This window comes from Geospiza fortis, unplaced genomic scaffold, assembly GCF_000277835.1.
Source record: "Geospiza fortis unplaced genomic scaffold, GeoFor_1.0 scaffold468, whole genome shotgun sequence".
Lineage (NCBI taxonomy): Eukaryota > Metazoa > Chordata > Aves > Passeriformes > Thraupidae > Geospiza > Geospiza fortis.
The window spans coordinates 43302-59047 of NW_005054502.1; the positions used below are offsets into that span (position 1 = coordinate 43302).

Sequence of the window (15746 nt, forward strand, 5' to 3'; positions counted from 1 at the left end):
AGCCTTCTGATGAAATCCTTTCTTCTATTCTTTTAGTATAGTTTTAATGTAATATATATCATAAAATAATAAATCAGCCTTCTGAAACATGGAGTCAAATCCTCATCTCTTCCCTCATCCTAAGACCCCTGTGAACATGATCACACTCTTATTGTAAATCAAAGGTGACTCCAACGAAGGGGAGAGAGAATGATGCATCTGACTCCATCATCAGATGGCTAATTAATTACTTATACTATACTATGTACATCGTATCTAAACTGAATCTGCCATGCACTCACCTTTGCTCACAACTGCTCACACTGCACTCATCTCTGATTCTCTCTCCTGACTGTCCCCTGACAGTCTGACACACACACACCTGGCCCTGACAGGCCAAGGGAACAAAACATCCTCACTCTGAGTGAACAATCTCCATATTGCATTCTACTTCAGCACAGCACAGGCACAGCAAGTGAGATAAGAATTGTGTTTTCCTTCTTCTCTGCTTGTCTCACAGCTTCTCTCTGTTCAGAGGGCTGTGAATACCACAGGCAACTGTTGGTCCATAAATGCCCCATTCCCCTCTGACAGGGCACTGCACATCCTGGGAGAGGAGTTGGATGGAGGATCCCGCCATTCTTGGCACCCCCTCTGAATCTCTCTGCCATCAGCTGTCTGAACTGGGTGATGTTGGCACTTTTTGATTGGTTTAAAGTAGAAACTCACTGTCTAACATAGGTGATAGGTATTGGGAAGTTATGGTAAATAATGTACACATAGATTTTAGTATAAAAAGATAACACCAGTGTGCCTCAACCCGACCTGCCAGACAAACCTCAGCAGGTCAGAGAAAAAATGTTATAGATAAGAAATAATAAACAACCTTGAGAACGAGAACTGAAGAATCCTGACTCCTTCTTCGACTGCTGAGCTGGGAAAAAGAGGCTTGTACATATCTCAGAGTCACTCTGACCAGCAGAGATTCTGAGGGGGCACACAAACCCCAATCTGACTCCGACATGGTTTCGGGCTGAACATGTTTTATATTCTATCATTCTGTCATTTACATATTAATTATTAAACTTACATTGCTCTATTGTATACATTAATTTCATCCAAGCATGGATTTCTTGTGATGCCCCTCAAACCCCTAACATAGTTTCTCATGATTCTTTAAGCAATAATTATATCTAATCACATCTAACAATGCTATCATTTATCATGTACTGACTACAGAGGTGCAGTTTCATATGATCAGCAAACACAAGGCCTGACATTTCCCAGGGCCTACCTTTAACATTTTCCGAGGGCCTACTAAGCCTAACTTTCTTTCTAACTCCCCAAATTTTCTGTGATTGTTTACTATCAGGAGCACTGCTTGCACAGCAGCCTCCCCTCTGCACCTGCACCAGCAGTGCTGGTGCTCTCCATGCTGGGTACAGTGTCGCTTTAGGAAATGAAATGAAACCACGTGGACACTGGACTTCCCAAGGTAGAAAAGAGCGGTGTTCAATTTCTGACTCTAATATTTATAGATTTCTAAAAGTGACAGTGGATTGGATGGTGACAGTGCCACCTCTCCAATGACACTGGACAAACTAACAGTCTATTAAATTTCTCCTTTTCCATAAAAGAATGTAAAACAAGAAGTTAATTACACAAAGTGTGTGAGAAAGTTCGTTACAAGAATGTAAACATCAGAAGGCTTAGAAGAACTTAAAAAAACAGGGCGACAGGTAGAGTGCAGAAACAAGGGCTTTTCTCTAACCTGGATAACAATTGCTACAGAGCCAAGCAGACACCAAGTGCACTTGTTTGGCTTCCAGAATAAAGTTCCATCAAACTGCACAAACAGGTCAAATGTCTCTTTGCTGTGCTGTGCTGTGCTGTGCCATAAGAAGTAGAGGCAGCCCTCAAAAATTCTCTGGGGATTGTGGAGGGAAAGGATCCTCACAAATTTGCCGGCAGTGGCTGTGGTGTTGGACCTGGATGCGTGCAGAGAGCTGTGAGTGCACAGCACCTGCCCTGCAGCCCTGCATCCATGGGCCAGCTCCACCTGAGAGCCACAGAGCCTTGCTCTGACCAGTTTTATCACCACCAGGCTCTCCCTGGGACACAGGAAGGTGTCTAATCTCCAACCAGTTTATCAATTTCTGTGGCTGGACCACAAGGTTCCCTCTGCAGTGCCCCACCTGAACGGCTGCACGGGCTCTGACCATGCAGACACTGATGGGTTACACTGCATGGAAATATAATCTGCAGAGCCTGCTTCCATTTCTGACAAGAAAAAAATGAAAGAGGAACAACAAAGGAAACATAATCAATCTGGATAACGACTAATGAGAGAAAAATCCTCTGCTGAAGCCCTTTCCTGCAGCCCTGAAGCTGGATTGCCAAGGCTCAGTGTGCAGATAAACTTTGTTTCTATCATTTCAGCTGTCCTGGGGCTGAGGGACACAGACAAAGAGCTGCTTACAGAAATGGCAGTTGCTTATTTATAGGGAAAGCAGTGGCAGTTGGGAATCCCAGTCTAGCCAGTAAACATTGCATCTGTCTTCAGAGATGCTGCCTGGGAGCTGACAGATGGAGAGCTGCTGACACCATCCCAGTTTATTTCCTGCAATACTGATGGCTTTATATTGGCTACTAAGTGATGAATTGTTCTCAAATACACACAGAAAAATGCTCACCATTTAAATACAGATTTTCAGCTCATATCATCCACTTGCTGCCTTCAGCCAAGAGTCCTTTAGCAATGCAGGCTGATTAAATGTTAATTAAAGGAAGTAGCTGCAGTGGAATTTCATTCCTAGGTGAGAGATTCTGCATCTCTAAACCACAAGTCTTGGCTCTGCCTCTTCCTTGAGCCAAAATGTGTTTTTGAGAATAACTAAGGAATGTAGTATTTCTCCTCTCTTACCCTGGCCATGTTGCAAATCCGGAATATCCTGTTGATGATATCCTCATCAATATCTGCTGAAACAAACTCCACCTGGATTGGGCCATAACAACAGGATGTCTTCTCTGGCCAGTACTGCATGCAGAGCTAGGAAAAAACACAACACCAAACAGAAATCTTAATTATTAACATATCAAATCATTTTGGATGTATAACCAGCTCAAAATCCATGACCAATTTGTATATCTTTGTTCAGACAAGATCTCATTCTAGCTTAGTAAAACATTTTATATCCTGAATATGAAGAAAAAAAGAAATGTATTTTAGGGCCTGGAATTTTCTTCCTCTTCATTTTTGTATGAACAGAGTTTGGAACTGATTGGATTCTGGGTCTAGAGGTGCAGAAAAGGTGGCTGACAAATGAAGCTTCTGTAAAGGCAGAGATTTAACAGGAACATTGAAAGATTAGTGTCTCTAGATAAATTTAATAGGAACCATAGAGATCTGGTAAAAATGAGGAAATAGTACAGGCACCGAGAAAATTAATCTTAATTCAAACAAACTGGAATTTCTTTTTTTCTGTAAGAGGAACTTTTTAGTTTTCTGGCTCTACCAGTGAGCAGGAGAAGGAGAGCGAGTTTGTTCTGAGAGCACAAGAGCAGCTCTGGTTTCAGGGTGAACCACAACTGCACCTCTGAAGTTTGTGATGCAGGCTGGGAGTCTTTTTCTTGTGCTGATATTACTGAGTTGAAAGGACAAAACCACCCTGTGCACACAAATTACAATCTAAGGATTTTAAATCCAGCTGGAAATAGATCATGGCGCAAAAATATTTTGCATGAGATCTCATTAGCAGTTTCTGCTAAGATTGTATTTCTTTGTGGCCTTTTTTTTTCCTTCCTATTTTCAAGTGTAATTTTGTACAAGTTTTGAAACCCCCAGATGCTCATTTGAACTTGATCTCCAGCTTTTCAAGTTCAATCACTGCCAGCCACAACGTGGAGTGTGTGCATGCGGCTGCATTAATTCTGCACTCCTGTTCTTCCTTTGATCATATAGGATTGAAATTGGGTGGGATATTCACACAGTCTTATGCATCTTTGCCCTTGTTAGTTTTTCAAGATTAAGCAAGCCAGCCAAGACCACACAAGCAAGTCCTTTGAAGGGTTTCTTTACTCTTCCTGCAGACTTTCAAGCTGCCTAGTGATCTCCTCTCAAAGCATCTGTCCCTCAGGCAGGGAGATGTGAGCCGAGCAGGAGCTTTGGCAAACAACCTCAAGGTGCAGTGGAAAGCAAAAAAAAAGATGAAATCTTTCCTTAGGATGGAAAATGTGCTTCTCCCAGAGCAGGTCTGTGAATGGCCACCCCTCCAAACACACAGGTGTGTACACTAATGAACACTGCCTGCTGTGTGCTCTGACCTCCACAGGGCTTTTTGCCTTTTCCCTGTACTCAGGGCACAGCCTGGGATCAGGCACTGATGAACAGACAGGGAATGACAATATTGTCATGCAAGGACAGTGCAGGCACAGTGCCAAGTTCTCTTCCATAAAACTCCTCTCCACAATGGATCTGATGATCTGCTGGAGGCTAGGAAGGACCTGCAGAGACATCTGGATCGATGGGCTTGAGGCCACTCAATCTCACAATGGTTGTGTGTGGTCTGAAGGGCAGCAGAGCTGGGGAAGGGTCTGGAGACCCCAGAAACAGCTTAGGGGCTCAGCCTGGAGAAGAGGAGGCCCAGGGGAAAGCCCTCTCACTGTCCACAACTCCCTGAGGGTGCAGCCAGGTGGGGGGCAGCTCTGTTCCCAAGGAACAAGGGACAGGATGAGAGGAAACAGCTTCAGCTGTGCCAGGGGAAGCTTAGATTGGTTATTAGGGAAAATTTCTTCACTGAAAGGATGGTCAAGCAATGGAACAGCTGCCCAGAGCAGCGGTGGAGTCATCATCCCTGGAGGGATTTAAAAGATGTGTAGATGTGGCACTTGGGGACATGGGTTAGTGGTGGCCTTGGCAGTGCTGAGGTAACAGTTGGGTTCAATCATCTTAGAGGTCTTTTCCACCCCAAAGGATTCTGTGATATCAAACTCTGTGATATCAAACTGTCTCACGGTGTCCTGGTAACTCATAAAATACAAACTTTCAAATCCTCCTTAACTGCCAGTGCCACCTGGGTGTTCTGGCATTGGCTGCACTCCCGAGGGAGGTGACACCGTGCTACAGAAACTGTCAAAGTGACTTCATGCACTGCCAAATCCCCTTTTCTGTGCCTACAGACCACATCACAGCAGCAAAATTTTGATAGGAAAAAAAAAATCTAAGCTTTGTGAAGGATAGTCACAAGATAACACTGGCTGGGGCTGAAAGGTTTGTGTTTTCTCAGAACTGAGTGTGAGAAAGTGTGTCATTTCCAGAAAAAGATAGGTTGTGCTTTGAAGTGTCAGGAAAAAAGTAAAATTTGTCTCTGGATTCAATGCCAAGGTGCAGAATCAAGGAGATTGGAGAGGAAAACAGAAGATAGAGAACCTCTGGTTCCTCACAGAGTGGTGGGACCCTGCAGGGCAGCAGGAGAGCCCACTGCTGAACAGAGCTGTCACTGGGCTGGAATGGGATCCCACTGAGTTCCCCTGATGGGACACTCCCTTATGGGCTGGGGTGATTGGCTTCTCCAGCACCATCCGAAAAAGAGACCAACAATTCACTGCCTGCAAGTGTGGTAAGACAGGGAAGAGACAAATGAAAAGCAAATCCATGAAGTACCAACTCCTCTCACTGAACAAGGGCTGTAATGGGTGAATTAGCCATGCCAAATGTACTCTCCACACAAATTGCATGATTACACCTTTTTAAAAGCTGTTCTCTGCCACTCATCAGCAAGGTGGCTGGAGACACCAGGGCAGGAGGAATGGCAAAAGCTCCTCCCTGGCAAGCTCAAATGCTGAAAATAATGCTGTGTCCAGTAGCCAAAACCCAGCTTAGACATGGCATTAAAAAGGAAAAGAGATAAAAGGACTATATTATCCTCAAACTGTGCAAAGCAGTATTACAGAATCATACTGGAAATCTCAGGGGAAAGATCCTTCAAATTATTTCAGCTCTCTTGGTTTTATTCTTCTGGAAATGCCATGTGAAAAAGGCAAACATGAAGCACCCTGGGGCTGTGGTAGGGAGTATTTTCCTGAACCAAACATAGACAAAAATATGAAAGGGGAGAAAGAGGGTTTGAGAGGGAAATGTTGGCCTGCAAACACGAAGTACTTTTGTAATATATAAAGTATGTATATAAAACTTGTTGATACATTTAACTATATTTTACATAATTTTATATCAAAGTATTTATATAATAAATGGAGAGACTTTATAGCAACTTTCCAGTATATAAAAGGGGCTTACAGGAAGGCTGGAGGGGGACTTTTCAGATGGATGTGGAGTGATAGGAAAAAGGGGAACAGCATTAAGCTGAAGGAGGACAGATTAGATGGGATATCAGGAAGAAATTCCTCCCTGTGAGGATGGTGAGGCCCTGGGACAGGCTCCCAGAGAAGCTGTGGCTGCCCCTGGAAGTGTCCAAGGCCAGGTTGGATGGGGTTTGGAGCAACCTGGGATAGTGGAAGGTGACCCTGCCATGGCAAGGGGTTGAAGTAAGATGGTCTTTAAGGTCCCTTCCCATCCAAACCTTTCTATGATCCCTGTTAATTGCAATAATAATTAGCTTACAAAGAGCCAGGCATATGGACTTATACTCCATTGAAACCCCAAAGCATCACCTGTTACTTTCCAGCTCCCCCTCATTTATTTACTGGGGTGGGAGGGCACCCACCCCAATAAAATGGCAGCAGGGACTCCCTGCAAACCTGGATTGAGAAGGGAGTGAATGAAGAGCCAGGAATGAAGAGCCACTCACCTGTGCTGCATCCATCTCGTTGAGCATCACCACAGAGGAGCAGTTGTAATCAAACACCAGCCTCCAGAAGTCTGTGATGGTGTTGGGCAAGGGGTGCTGGGTGACAATGAAGGCAGCAGGCTGCTTGTGGCTCTAACAAAAGAGTAAGATTAGTTAAAAAAAAATTTAAAAAAATCAATCAACTTTTATTCAAAGGAATATTACACCCGGGAGGCTGTGGGGAGGCAGTGTAAGCCATTTAACCAGATTATACAAATCACATCTCCTGCTCCTTGTTATCGCCCCGCAATGAATGAACGCCTCGTAATGGGATTCTTTTGCTCCCAATAAAGACATTTCATTAGAGAAGTGTCACAAGAGCAGAGATTACCCAAATCAATTATTTGTATTTTGAGACTCAGCAAATAATGCTAATTCTACTATTACTACTACTATGACTATCAGTAATATTAATAATTGGAAGGAAAACAGCTGGAAGCAAATGTTCTCCTTTGTGCTGCAGTGGCCTCGAGGAGCTCCAGAAGGGATTAGCCCTGTCTGCTGGGGCTGCCTGGGGGTGCAGTGTGACAGAGGTGGCACATTTGGATCCCAGCCATCCTTTATGGAGCAGCATTCAGAGCCTGTGACATTGGCGTTTAATTTCTGCTGTTATTCTTTCACCTCAAAAAGGCCCCCTGACCTCAGTCTCCCCGAGCACGAGGGGGTAGAGCTGTGCTTCCAACCTCTGCAGGGCTGAGTTAATGAATGTTTGGGATGAAAGGCAACAAGCTGAAAACTTTATCGCTTCCCAACCACGGCAGGCAAGGCTTAAATGAGCCTGGAAACTGCACAGTCCTTTGTGCTGTACATCTGTGAAGCAGACTTGAATCAAAAGGCACACTAATTCTGGGGTAAAAAAAAACAAAAAAAAAAAACCAACAAATAAGCACAAAAAAAACCCTCCAGCGGAATAACCTTTTGGATTTAAAGTGAAGAAATAATAACATCCTGAAGCATGAAGCTGCCCATCGTGGGGGTTTGCCTTTTCTCCTCCATGTGAGGCAGATGTGGGTGGAAGTGCTGGGCAGGCCATGCTGGGAAAAAGGGGTTTCTGAGTGTGCACGTGTGAGGAGGGTGATGGAAGTGATGCACAGAGAAGGAAAACAAAATGATTTCTTGGGAAATTTTCATCTAGAACGGATTTTGCCTTTTTCCCCACTCTGCATTCTGCATCTAGAAACACCAGAATGGGCCAAAAGTTGTGAAATGCCAGACCAGTGGTGGCAGCAGAGTGGCAAATAAAAGACTGAGGTTTATCTCTTAATTAAACACCAGAATGTTCCTGCTGTGTTTTTTAATGCTGTACCAGTAGCAAATCTAGCTAAACTCCTGGCTGAAGGTCATCTGTGCTTGTGGGGTTTGCCTTTAGGAGAACAAGAAACCCTGCCCAGCTCCTTGCCACAGGTGAGGAACCAGGTTCACTGTCCTGTTTCAGAGGGAAGGTGACACAGAGGTGTGAGTTACTCCTGCAAGAGAACATGTGTGGGATTATGGGGCAATGATGATGTTAGGGACACATAAATTCATGTTTTTCCTCCAAAGCCCATGGGTTAAACACAAATCTATCATCCCTTCTTCATGACTTGACTCATGATGTGACTTAAGTCTCATTTTCTAAGGATTATGTTCCATTGTTTTAGGGGAGGGAGAAGGACAGTTTTGCTCCTTTCAGGGCAATATGGGATGGATGGAGGTTGTCCTCTAAATGTCCCTGCTCAGTACAAGACTTCACACCTCAGCAAGAACTGCTATGAAAATGTAGGATTCTGGCTGTTCCCCTGTGATTATTTTTGTCCCCAAAAGTTCCTGAATCCTTTATGGAAAGATAAAGGAGAGCCAGAGAACATCACAGCGGCTGAATTTCAATGACAGGTGAAAAATTGCTTTGTACTAAAAAAAATTAATCCACTGGAATTTTGTGGGGAAGGATCCAAATATTTGCAATGTGATTTGAGGCAATGAGGGCTGAAATGTACACACATTCCCAATCCCTATGAAACCAAAGACTGGATTGTGTTTCTGCAAATGTGCAAAACCACTAAACACACTTTAAAAAAAGTTTCCTTAGGCATATTTGCAATGATAACATCACAATCTTGCTGAAAAAAAATCTAAAATAAATTCGGTGACCATTTGACTGAATATCTTAAATGCAACAGTATCACTGTTTCCCAAAGACTGAAGAACAGACAAAATTAAAAAACAGAGACCCTGCTTCTGCCAGGGAAAAAATGATGGCATTTCACCCTGGATCATATTTACACATACTCCAACTGCAATAATTAGTGGCTTTAAAGACATCCGTGTCCAAAGGCAGCACAGCAAAAAGAAGCCATCAACATAATTCATCCTCCACAAATGACCCGTGCTGTGAGATTCCAGGCTATAAACAAAGCAAGGGAAAACGCCTTTGGACAGAGTCACATCAGCTCAACTCACATCCTTTAGCCTGAAAATATTTTGCACATTTGATCCCTGCACTCCCACATTCTTAACTGAGTAAGATCATATCAATCACTTGCTCCACACTGCAAATTATCCTTGTCAAACAGCTGACCTGGCAAACATTTCTCTTCCCAATGGATACAAAACCAATGTATGGGAAGAGCTGTCCCCCCCTCCTTTTTTGTGCATCTACCTTTCTGTGATCCAGCCTCAGACTGCACAATGAGGGATGCCTTTGCCAAAAATTTTCTACCAGTGTGGTGTAGCACTAGGGTGTGTGATCACAGAATAACAGCATGTAACAGAATTTGCTGGATTGGAATGGACCCTCAAGGATCATGGAGCCCAACTCCTGGCCCTGCACAGCACCATCCCCAAGTGCCCAAAAGTATTGTCTGAAAGCCTCTTGAACTCTGTCAGGCTGGTGCTGTGACCACTTCCCTGGGATAATCATACTCTGGAGGACACATTTTGGTGACAAAGAGAAAATTCCTGTGCTTTGCCCGATTTGGAGATACCAGACTCAGAAATTAAAGCTAAATAAGTTTTTTTTGTTTAGATCCATTCTCCCAGAATGTCAGAATTCAGGACATCCCTCTGGCTGTCCTGGATTGCCCAAACCCCTGCCCGGGGGCTCAGAGACCCTGGCACAGAGCCCAGGACACCTGTGACTTTGATTTTGACCCATGGAAAAAATTACCAAACTTATATGAAGATCTGCAAGACACAAAAGTCTAAGTAGAAAAATAGTTAGTCTGGCATGGGGTGAAAAATAGATTTTTTGGGGTTTTTAGAATGGGGATTCAAGAGGCAATATGGAGGAATCTGGACGTGTCCAGCCTTTCTCCTTGTCCTTGGCCTCCATCTTCTGCTGTGATGGTGGCACTTCTGGATTGGTTTAGAGTAGAAGCTCACTGTCTAACATAGGTGATAGGTATTGGGAAGTTATGGTAAATATTGTACATGTAGTTTTTAGTATAAAAAGATAACACTGCCATGAGGGCATCAGTGGGCTTCTGTCTGACTTGCTGAATGGACTCGGCTGGACAGGAAAAAGAATTTTATAGATAGTATACAATAAACAACCTTGAGAACGAGAACTGAAGAGTTCTGACTCCTTCTTTGAGTGCCAGGCTGGGGAAAGAGACTTTCTAATTCTCTGACCAGCAGAAGCCCCGAGACCTAAAGACCATCATGAGAGGGAATAAACCCATGGCAGGCTGTGCTGGGTGTGCCAGAGCAGTGCTTACATCCATGAGTGCAGCATTGATGTAGTTGCTGGACTCGCCATCCACGGAGATGAGGAAGGGCAGGCAGCGGTCCAGGGGCAGCACGTCCATGCAGCGGTTCTTGTCGTGGTTGCGCGGCAGCAGCCCGATGCTGCAGTCCTCCGGCCGCACCCGCGGCGTCACGATGTTCAGCGTCTGGGCAGGGCAGGGAGAAGGGAAACAAGGACACAAACAGCCTGAGTGCCTTGCAGTTCACTTCCAAGAGTCACAGAATGATCACTTTGGAAGATCACTCCAAGATCATCGAGCCAAACCCAGCCCCAACACCTCAACTAAACCCTGGCACCCAGTGCCACATCCTGTTGGAACCCAGGAAATTCCTCTGACTGCCCTAGAGGGCTCAATCCCCTGCCCAGGGGGCTCAGAGACCTTGGCACAGAGCCCAAGACCCCTGTGACCTTGATCTTGACCCATAGAAAAACAATTACCGACCTTTATATGAAGAATTAGAAGTCAAAAGAGTTTAAGTAGAATGATAGTGAATTTATCACAAGGTGAAAAATAGATTTTTTGGGGTTTTTAGAATGGAGGCTCGGGGCAAGATGGAGGAAACTGGGTGTATCCAACCTTTCTCCTTCTTCTTCTTAGCCTCCATCTTCTGCTGTGATGGTGGCACTTTTAGATTGGTTTAGAGTAGAAGCTCACTGTCTAACATAGGTGATAGGTATTGGGAAGTCATGGTAAATAATGTACACGTAGATTTTAGTATAAAAAGATAACACCACCCCAGGGGCAGGCAGAGTGCCTCTCTCTGACCTGCTGAAAGGACCTCAGCAGGTCAGGAGAAAGAATTTTCTAGCTAAGAAACAATAAACAACCTTGAGAACGGGAACTGAAGAGTTCTGACTTCTTTGACCACCGGGCTGGGAAAAGAGACTTTCTAACATATCTCAGGGTCACTCTGACCAGCAAAAGCCCTGAGAACATCCCCGAGAAAATGTTAAACACACCCAGGGATGGTGACTGCACCACCTCCCTGGGCAGCCATTCCAGAACTTTATCACCCTTTCTGTAAAAAACTTTTTCCTAATATCCAACCTCTATTTCCTTTGGTGCAGCTTGAGACTGTGTGCTCTGGTTCTGTCAGTTGCTGCCATATGCACAACACGTTTGCTTTAAATGGACTCAAGAGTAGCAGAGCTTTGGCTGTTGCATACAGGTAAAAACTTATAAAATAAGGGCCTTGTTAACCTTATAAATTCATGCCTCAGGCCTGCTACTTCAGCTAAGCAGCAAAGTGCTATGGGAAAGTGACTCAGATGAATTAGAGGCAGAAAAACAAGTTATAGAACCATCACATGCTCACTTCATGGTTTATGGTGGTTGGTTGAATTACATTTGTTGTGCTTAAATGGGATGTAACTGATTACAGGGTAACTGCTTTAAAAGGCCTGGTTTTTGCAATAAAGGGCTCTCCTTTGCACCTGCCTGGGGACTCTGTCTTACTCGGCTTCAGAACATTTGGCATCCCAGAGATAAAAAGGAAGAAGCACTAAGGAGCTTGTTGCTGTTGTAACACACTGTGTTTTGCAGGTTGTCCTGAGGAACTCTCCCAAACATTGTTAGCTCCAGCAAAAACTGAAAGCACTATACACCTCCCAAACATTTACAGCTCTAAACCCACAGAGCAGCTAGATAACATTCCTAAAGGTTGGAAATAGGTGTCACAGGCATAAGATGCAGCTTTGAGCTGGTGATGGAGTGAAAGTTCCTCTTGTTTCTACCATCCTTAGGGTGGAAGCTCCTTCCCCTCTTCAGGTGGGTCCTGTGCAGGTGTACCCTGAGTATTGACCACCCAGCAGGTCAGCCTGTTCAGAGCCTCGGGTGATTCCTCAAACCACTGACTTATCTTATAAAAACCTAAAATAAAATGTCATTTTGAGGTTTTTTTAACAGAAAAGTTTATTTGTTTTATATATTACTTATTATATATTGCTACTTTCCTTTTGAAGTGACACATAGGATGCTTCACTTACATAGTCATACCTAATCTCTGGGGCCTTTCTGTCATCTTTGACTGTTATCTGCCTTTTTCACAGCTTGACAGACTATGTTTCTTTAAATCTATTTTACTTTTGTGTTCCCCATTGTGGAGGCCTCCTGACAAACCAGTCCAGGTTGGTCAGCAAGGATCAAAACTCAGAAATCAAAGTGAATGCATCTTAGCACCAGTGCTTAAGTGGTGGTAGATCAATGGCTGTCTGATGTCATTGCATTTCTACTTTTGCATCTCCCCTTCCTGAGCAAAGCCCATGGAGTCCAACAGTGAACTCTCTGCAGCCAGAAGAATACAAAATATTTAGGGGCCAATAAAACAAAACAAAATAAAAACTTATGAAGAGCTGGACTTCTGCCACAGTGAGGTTATGAATGTAGGAAAGAGGAAGGTCAAACAATCCAAGACAAAAGAATGTGTCAAGGTTTAAATCTTGAAATAATATAGTTGCTCTAAATTATTCAGGTTCTGCATTGCCTGGAGATGGAAAGCAGGGAGTCTGGCTGGGGAAACAACATGAAATCTCAGATCTCTGACAGTGCAGATAATCAGGCAGGTGACTTGCTAGTGATTTACTCCTGCCTGTTTTATGCTGCTCCCCTCTCTCCCTTGTTCCTCTACTGATTCAAATTACAAAAACTCTCCAGAGTGAGCTTTGTGTGTCCAGACAACATGTAGAGCATGAGAAATACATCCAGCCTTACCTCAGGGCCAGTGGGACCTAAATACCACAAACTGCAAGCACAGATCTATAGTTATATCAACTGGTTGCTAAAGATTGCAGCAGAGATAGCAGCTTTTGCATTAAATCCAGACAATCAGGGCTGAGGAACGCTCTGAGCCAAAATCCTGTAAAAATAGATTCTACAACAAGACAGACACTGAACCTCTTATGCAAAGCACAGTGGAGCAGTTCCTTCCCACAGGAGCTGCCAGCCCCTGGCAGCTCAAAAGAACAAGCACAGAGGTGACAAATCCTGTCTCATATCATGACAAAATACACCCAGCAAGCAGTGGCTGGTTTTTTAATAGTGTTTTTTTTTTTTTTAATAGCATTTGATGAAGTTCTGGCTCCTTCATGTCAAACCAGAAACACTTTTACAGACCTGCTATCACTTGATAGAACCAGATCTTTTTTTAATTGAGCTGCCATCAGTTGGGATCCACATTCTTTATCTCACTGTACCAACCCCGATGATTCCCTGTAAGGCTTCAGATAAAAGACACACATTCTCCCTTTACATAGAGAGGGAGGAAAAGAGGCCTCTGACTCAGGCTGGGGATCCCAAAAGACATGCTCTTGCTGCAAAAGACGCTTTCCTGGGAGAGGAAAAGCAATTAAAGCAATCTCCACCTTTTTACTCTGACTATGAGTGGCCTCAACAAATAGTAGATGTCTCTTTCTTTCCTATCAAACTCACCTTGCTCCAAATTCTTCACAGTCTTGTTTTTTTCCCTATATCGATGTTGGCTCAAAATGATAGATCCACAGAATATTTTGGTTTAGAAAAGACTTTAAAGCCCATCTATTCTATCCCTGCCATGGGCAGGGACACCTTCCACTATCCCAGGCTGCTCCAAGCCCTGTCCAACCTGGCCTTGGGCACTGCCAGGGATCCAGGGGCAGCCCCAGCTGCTCTGGGCACCCTGTGCCAGTGTCTGTCCAGCCTTTCAGTAAAGAATTATAGATTCATGGGGAATAAGACTGGAAAACTCAGTTCAGTGTTCAGAATTCTGGGTGAATTCTCCACTTTGTGAGAGGAACAACTGCACAGGGCCCACGGCTGGAGTGTCCCAAGCCCATTTACCAGGGTGGGATAAGCAACAGGGACAGGAAACAAAGGAGGGGCCCCTATTTTGTTGCTTGCCCTGGGCAAAGAGCACTACTGGAGCACTTGTGAGTTTTGCTGTGCATCATTTTGAGTCTCATGACCAGGTACCTGGCAAAACATCTGCAGTGAACTGAGGGATTCATTCACATCTAATTGAAAATTAGCAATAGCCAAAATACTGCTCACTGAGCTCCCTCTCTCTCCTGTGTGGAAGGTTGTCAACAAGTTGATTGTCAAAGCTTGGAAGCACCATATGAGCCACAAGAATGGATAATAAGGCACCTTGAGGCATAAATGTTTCTGTATAAATTATGGAAGGAAACGAACAACACAATACTCATTAAAATAAGTACAACATTATGTGTGAAAATTAGTACCCTTGCTCTACTGGAGTGATGGGGACAATTTTTTCCTTGCTGAAGGCTGAATAGTCCATGCTCAAAAACAAATTTCTGCCTGACCCAGTAGTACAACAACAAAAATCAACGGAAATCAGACCTTGGCTCAGTGTCCCCCTTGTTTGCCCTGCTGGAAATCACAAAGAAACACAAAGAAATTGATTAAACACCTTCAATACACCAACTGCAGTGACTGAGACATATGAAATTACCTGAAATTCATCTTTTATCTGGCTGGAATTGGTCTGTGGATCCAGTCTGCTGATGTTGTAATATATGGATCTGAACTCACAGACTGGAATGGCTGTGTTGCCACAGAGACATGCCTCCAAAATGGCATCATGGACAAACACATACTGCTCCTGCACAGGGGAGGAAATATTAAAATCACATTTTTAATACAGATCATGAAATATCCCTCTTCATTTTTTCTTAAGTCATGCCCAATATGCATATTTGGCTCTGTTTCACGTGGAGACAAATTACACAGTGTGCTGTGTGACAGCTTTGTGAGCATATTTCATCCATCACTGAATGTGAGGTCTCACATGTTCATTTCGGATTTACAAGGAAAATGGAGAATTGGCACTCAGGAATGGTGGGACAAAATGGGGCTGGGCTGAGGAGGAGATGAGGGTGTAAAGCCTCTCTGTCCACAAGGCAATGATCACCGCCAATAACAGTAGAGAATCACAGAAGTGTTTAGGCTGGAAAAGATCTCTAAGATCACTGAGTCCAGCCCAGCACTGCCAAATTCACGACTGAACATGTCCCCAAGTTCCACATCTGCATGGCTGTTAGATCCTTGCAGGGATGGTGACTCCACCACTGCTCTGGGCAGCTGTGCCAGGGCTGGACAACCCTTTAAATGAAGAGACTTTTCCTAATATACAATTCAACCTTCTCTGGCACAACTGTATAGATCTAACAGGTTTCTTCTGGGTTCTGGGTATTTTGGGTAA

General features: G+C 44.0%; 1 protein-coding gene across 1 annotated transcript in view; it reads right to left on the minus strand.

The window, feature by feature from the left end:
• Positions 1 to 15746, minus strand: part of PTPRT (protein tyrosine phosphatase receptor type T) — a 345910-nt gene that overhangs the window by 3651 nt on the left and 326513 nt on the right. The window contains exons 27-31 of the mRNA XM_031063401.1: positions 14997 to 15146; positions 10520 to 10693; positions 6786 to 6917; positions 2903 to 3028; positions 1655 to 1687 (exon numbers count right to left, since the gene is read on the minus strand). Of these exons, the coding sequence (XP_030919261.1) occupies positions 1655 to 1687; positions 2903 to 3028; positions 6786 to 6917; positions 10520 to 10693; positions 14997 to 15146 (615 nt within the window). The remainder of the gene's footprint in view (positions 1 to 1654; positions 1688 to 2902; positions 3029 to 6785; positions 6918 to 10519; positions 10694 to 14996; positions 15147 to 15746) is intronic.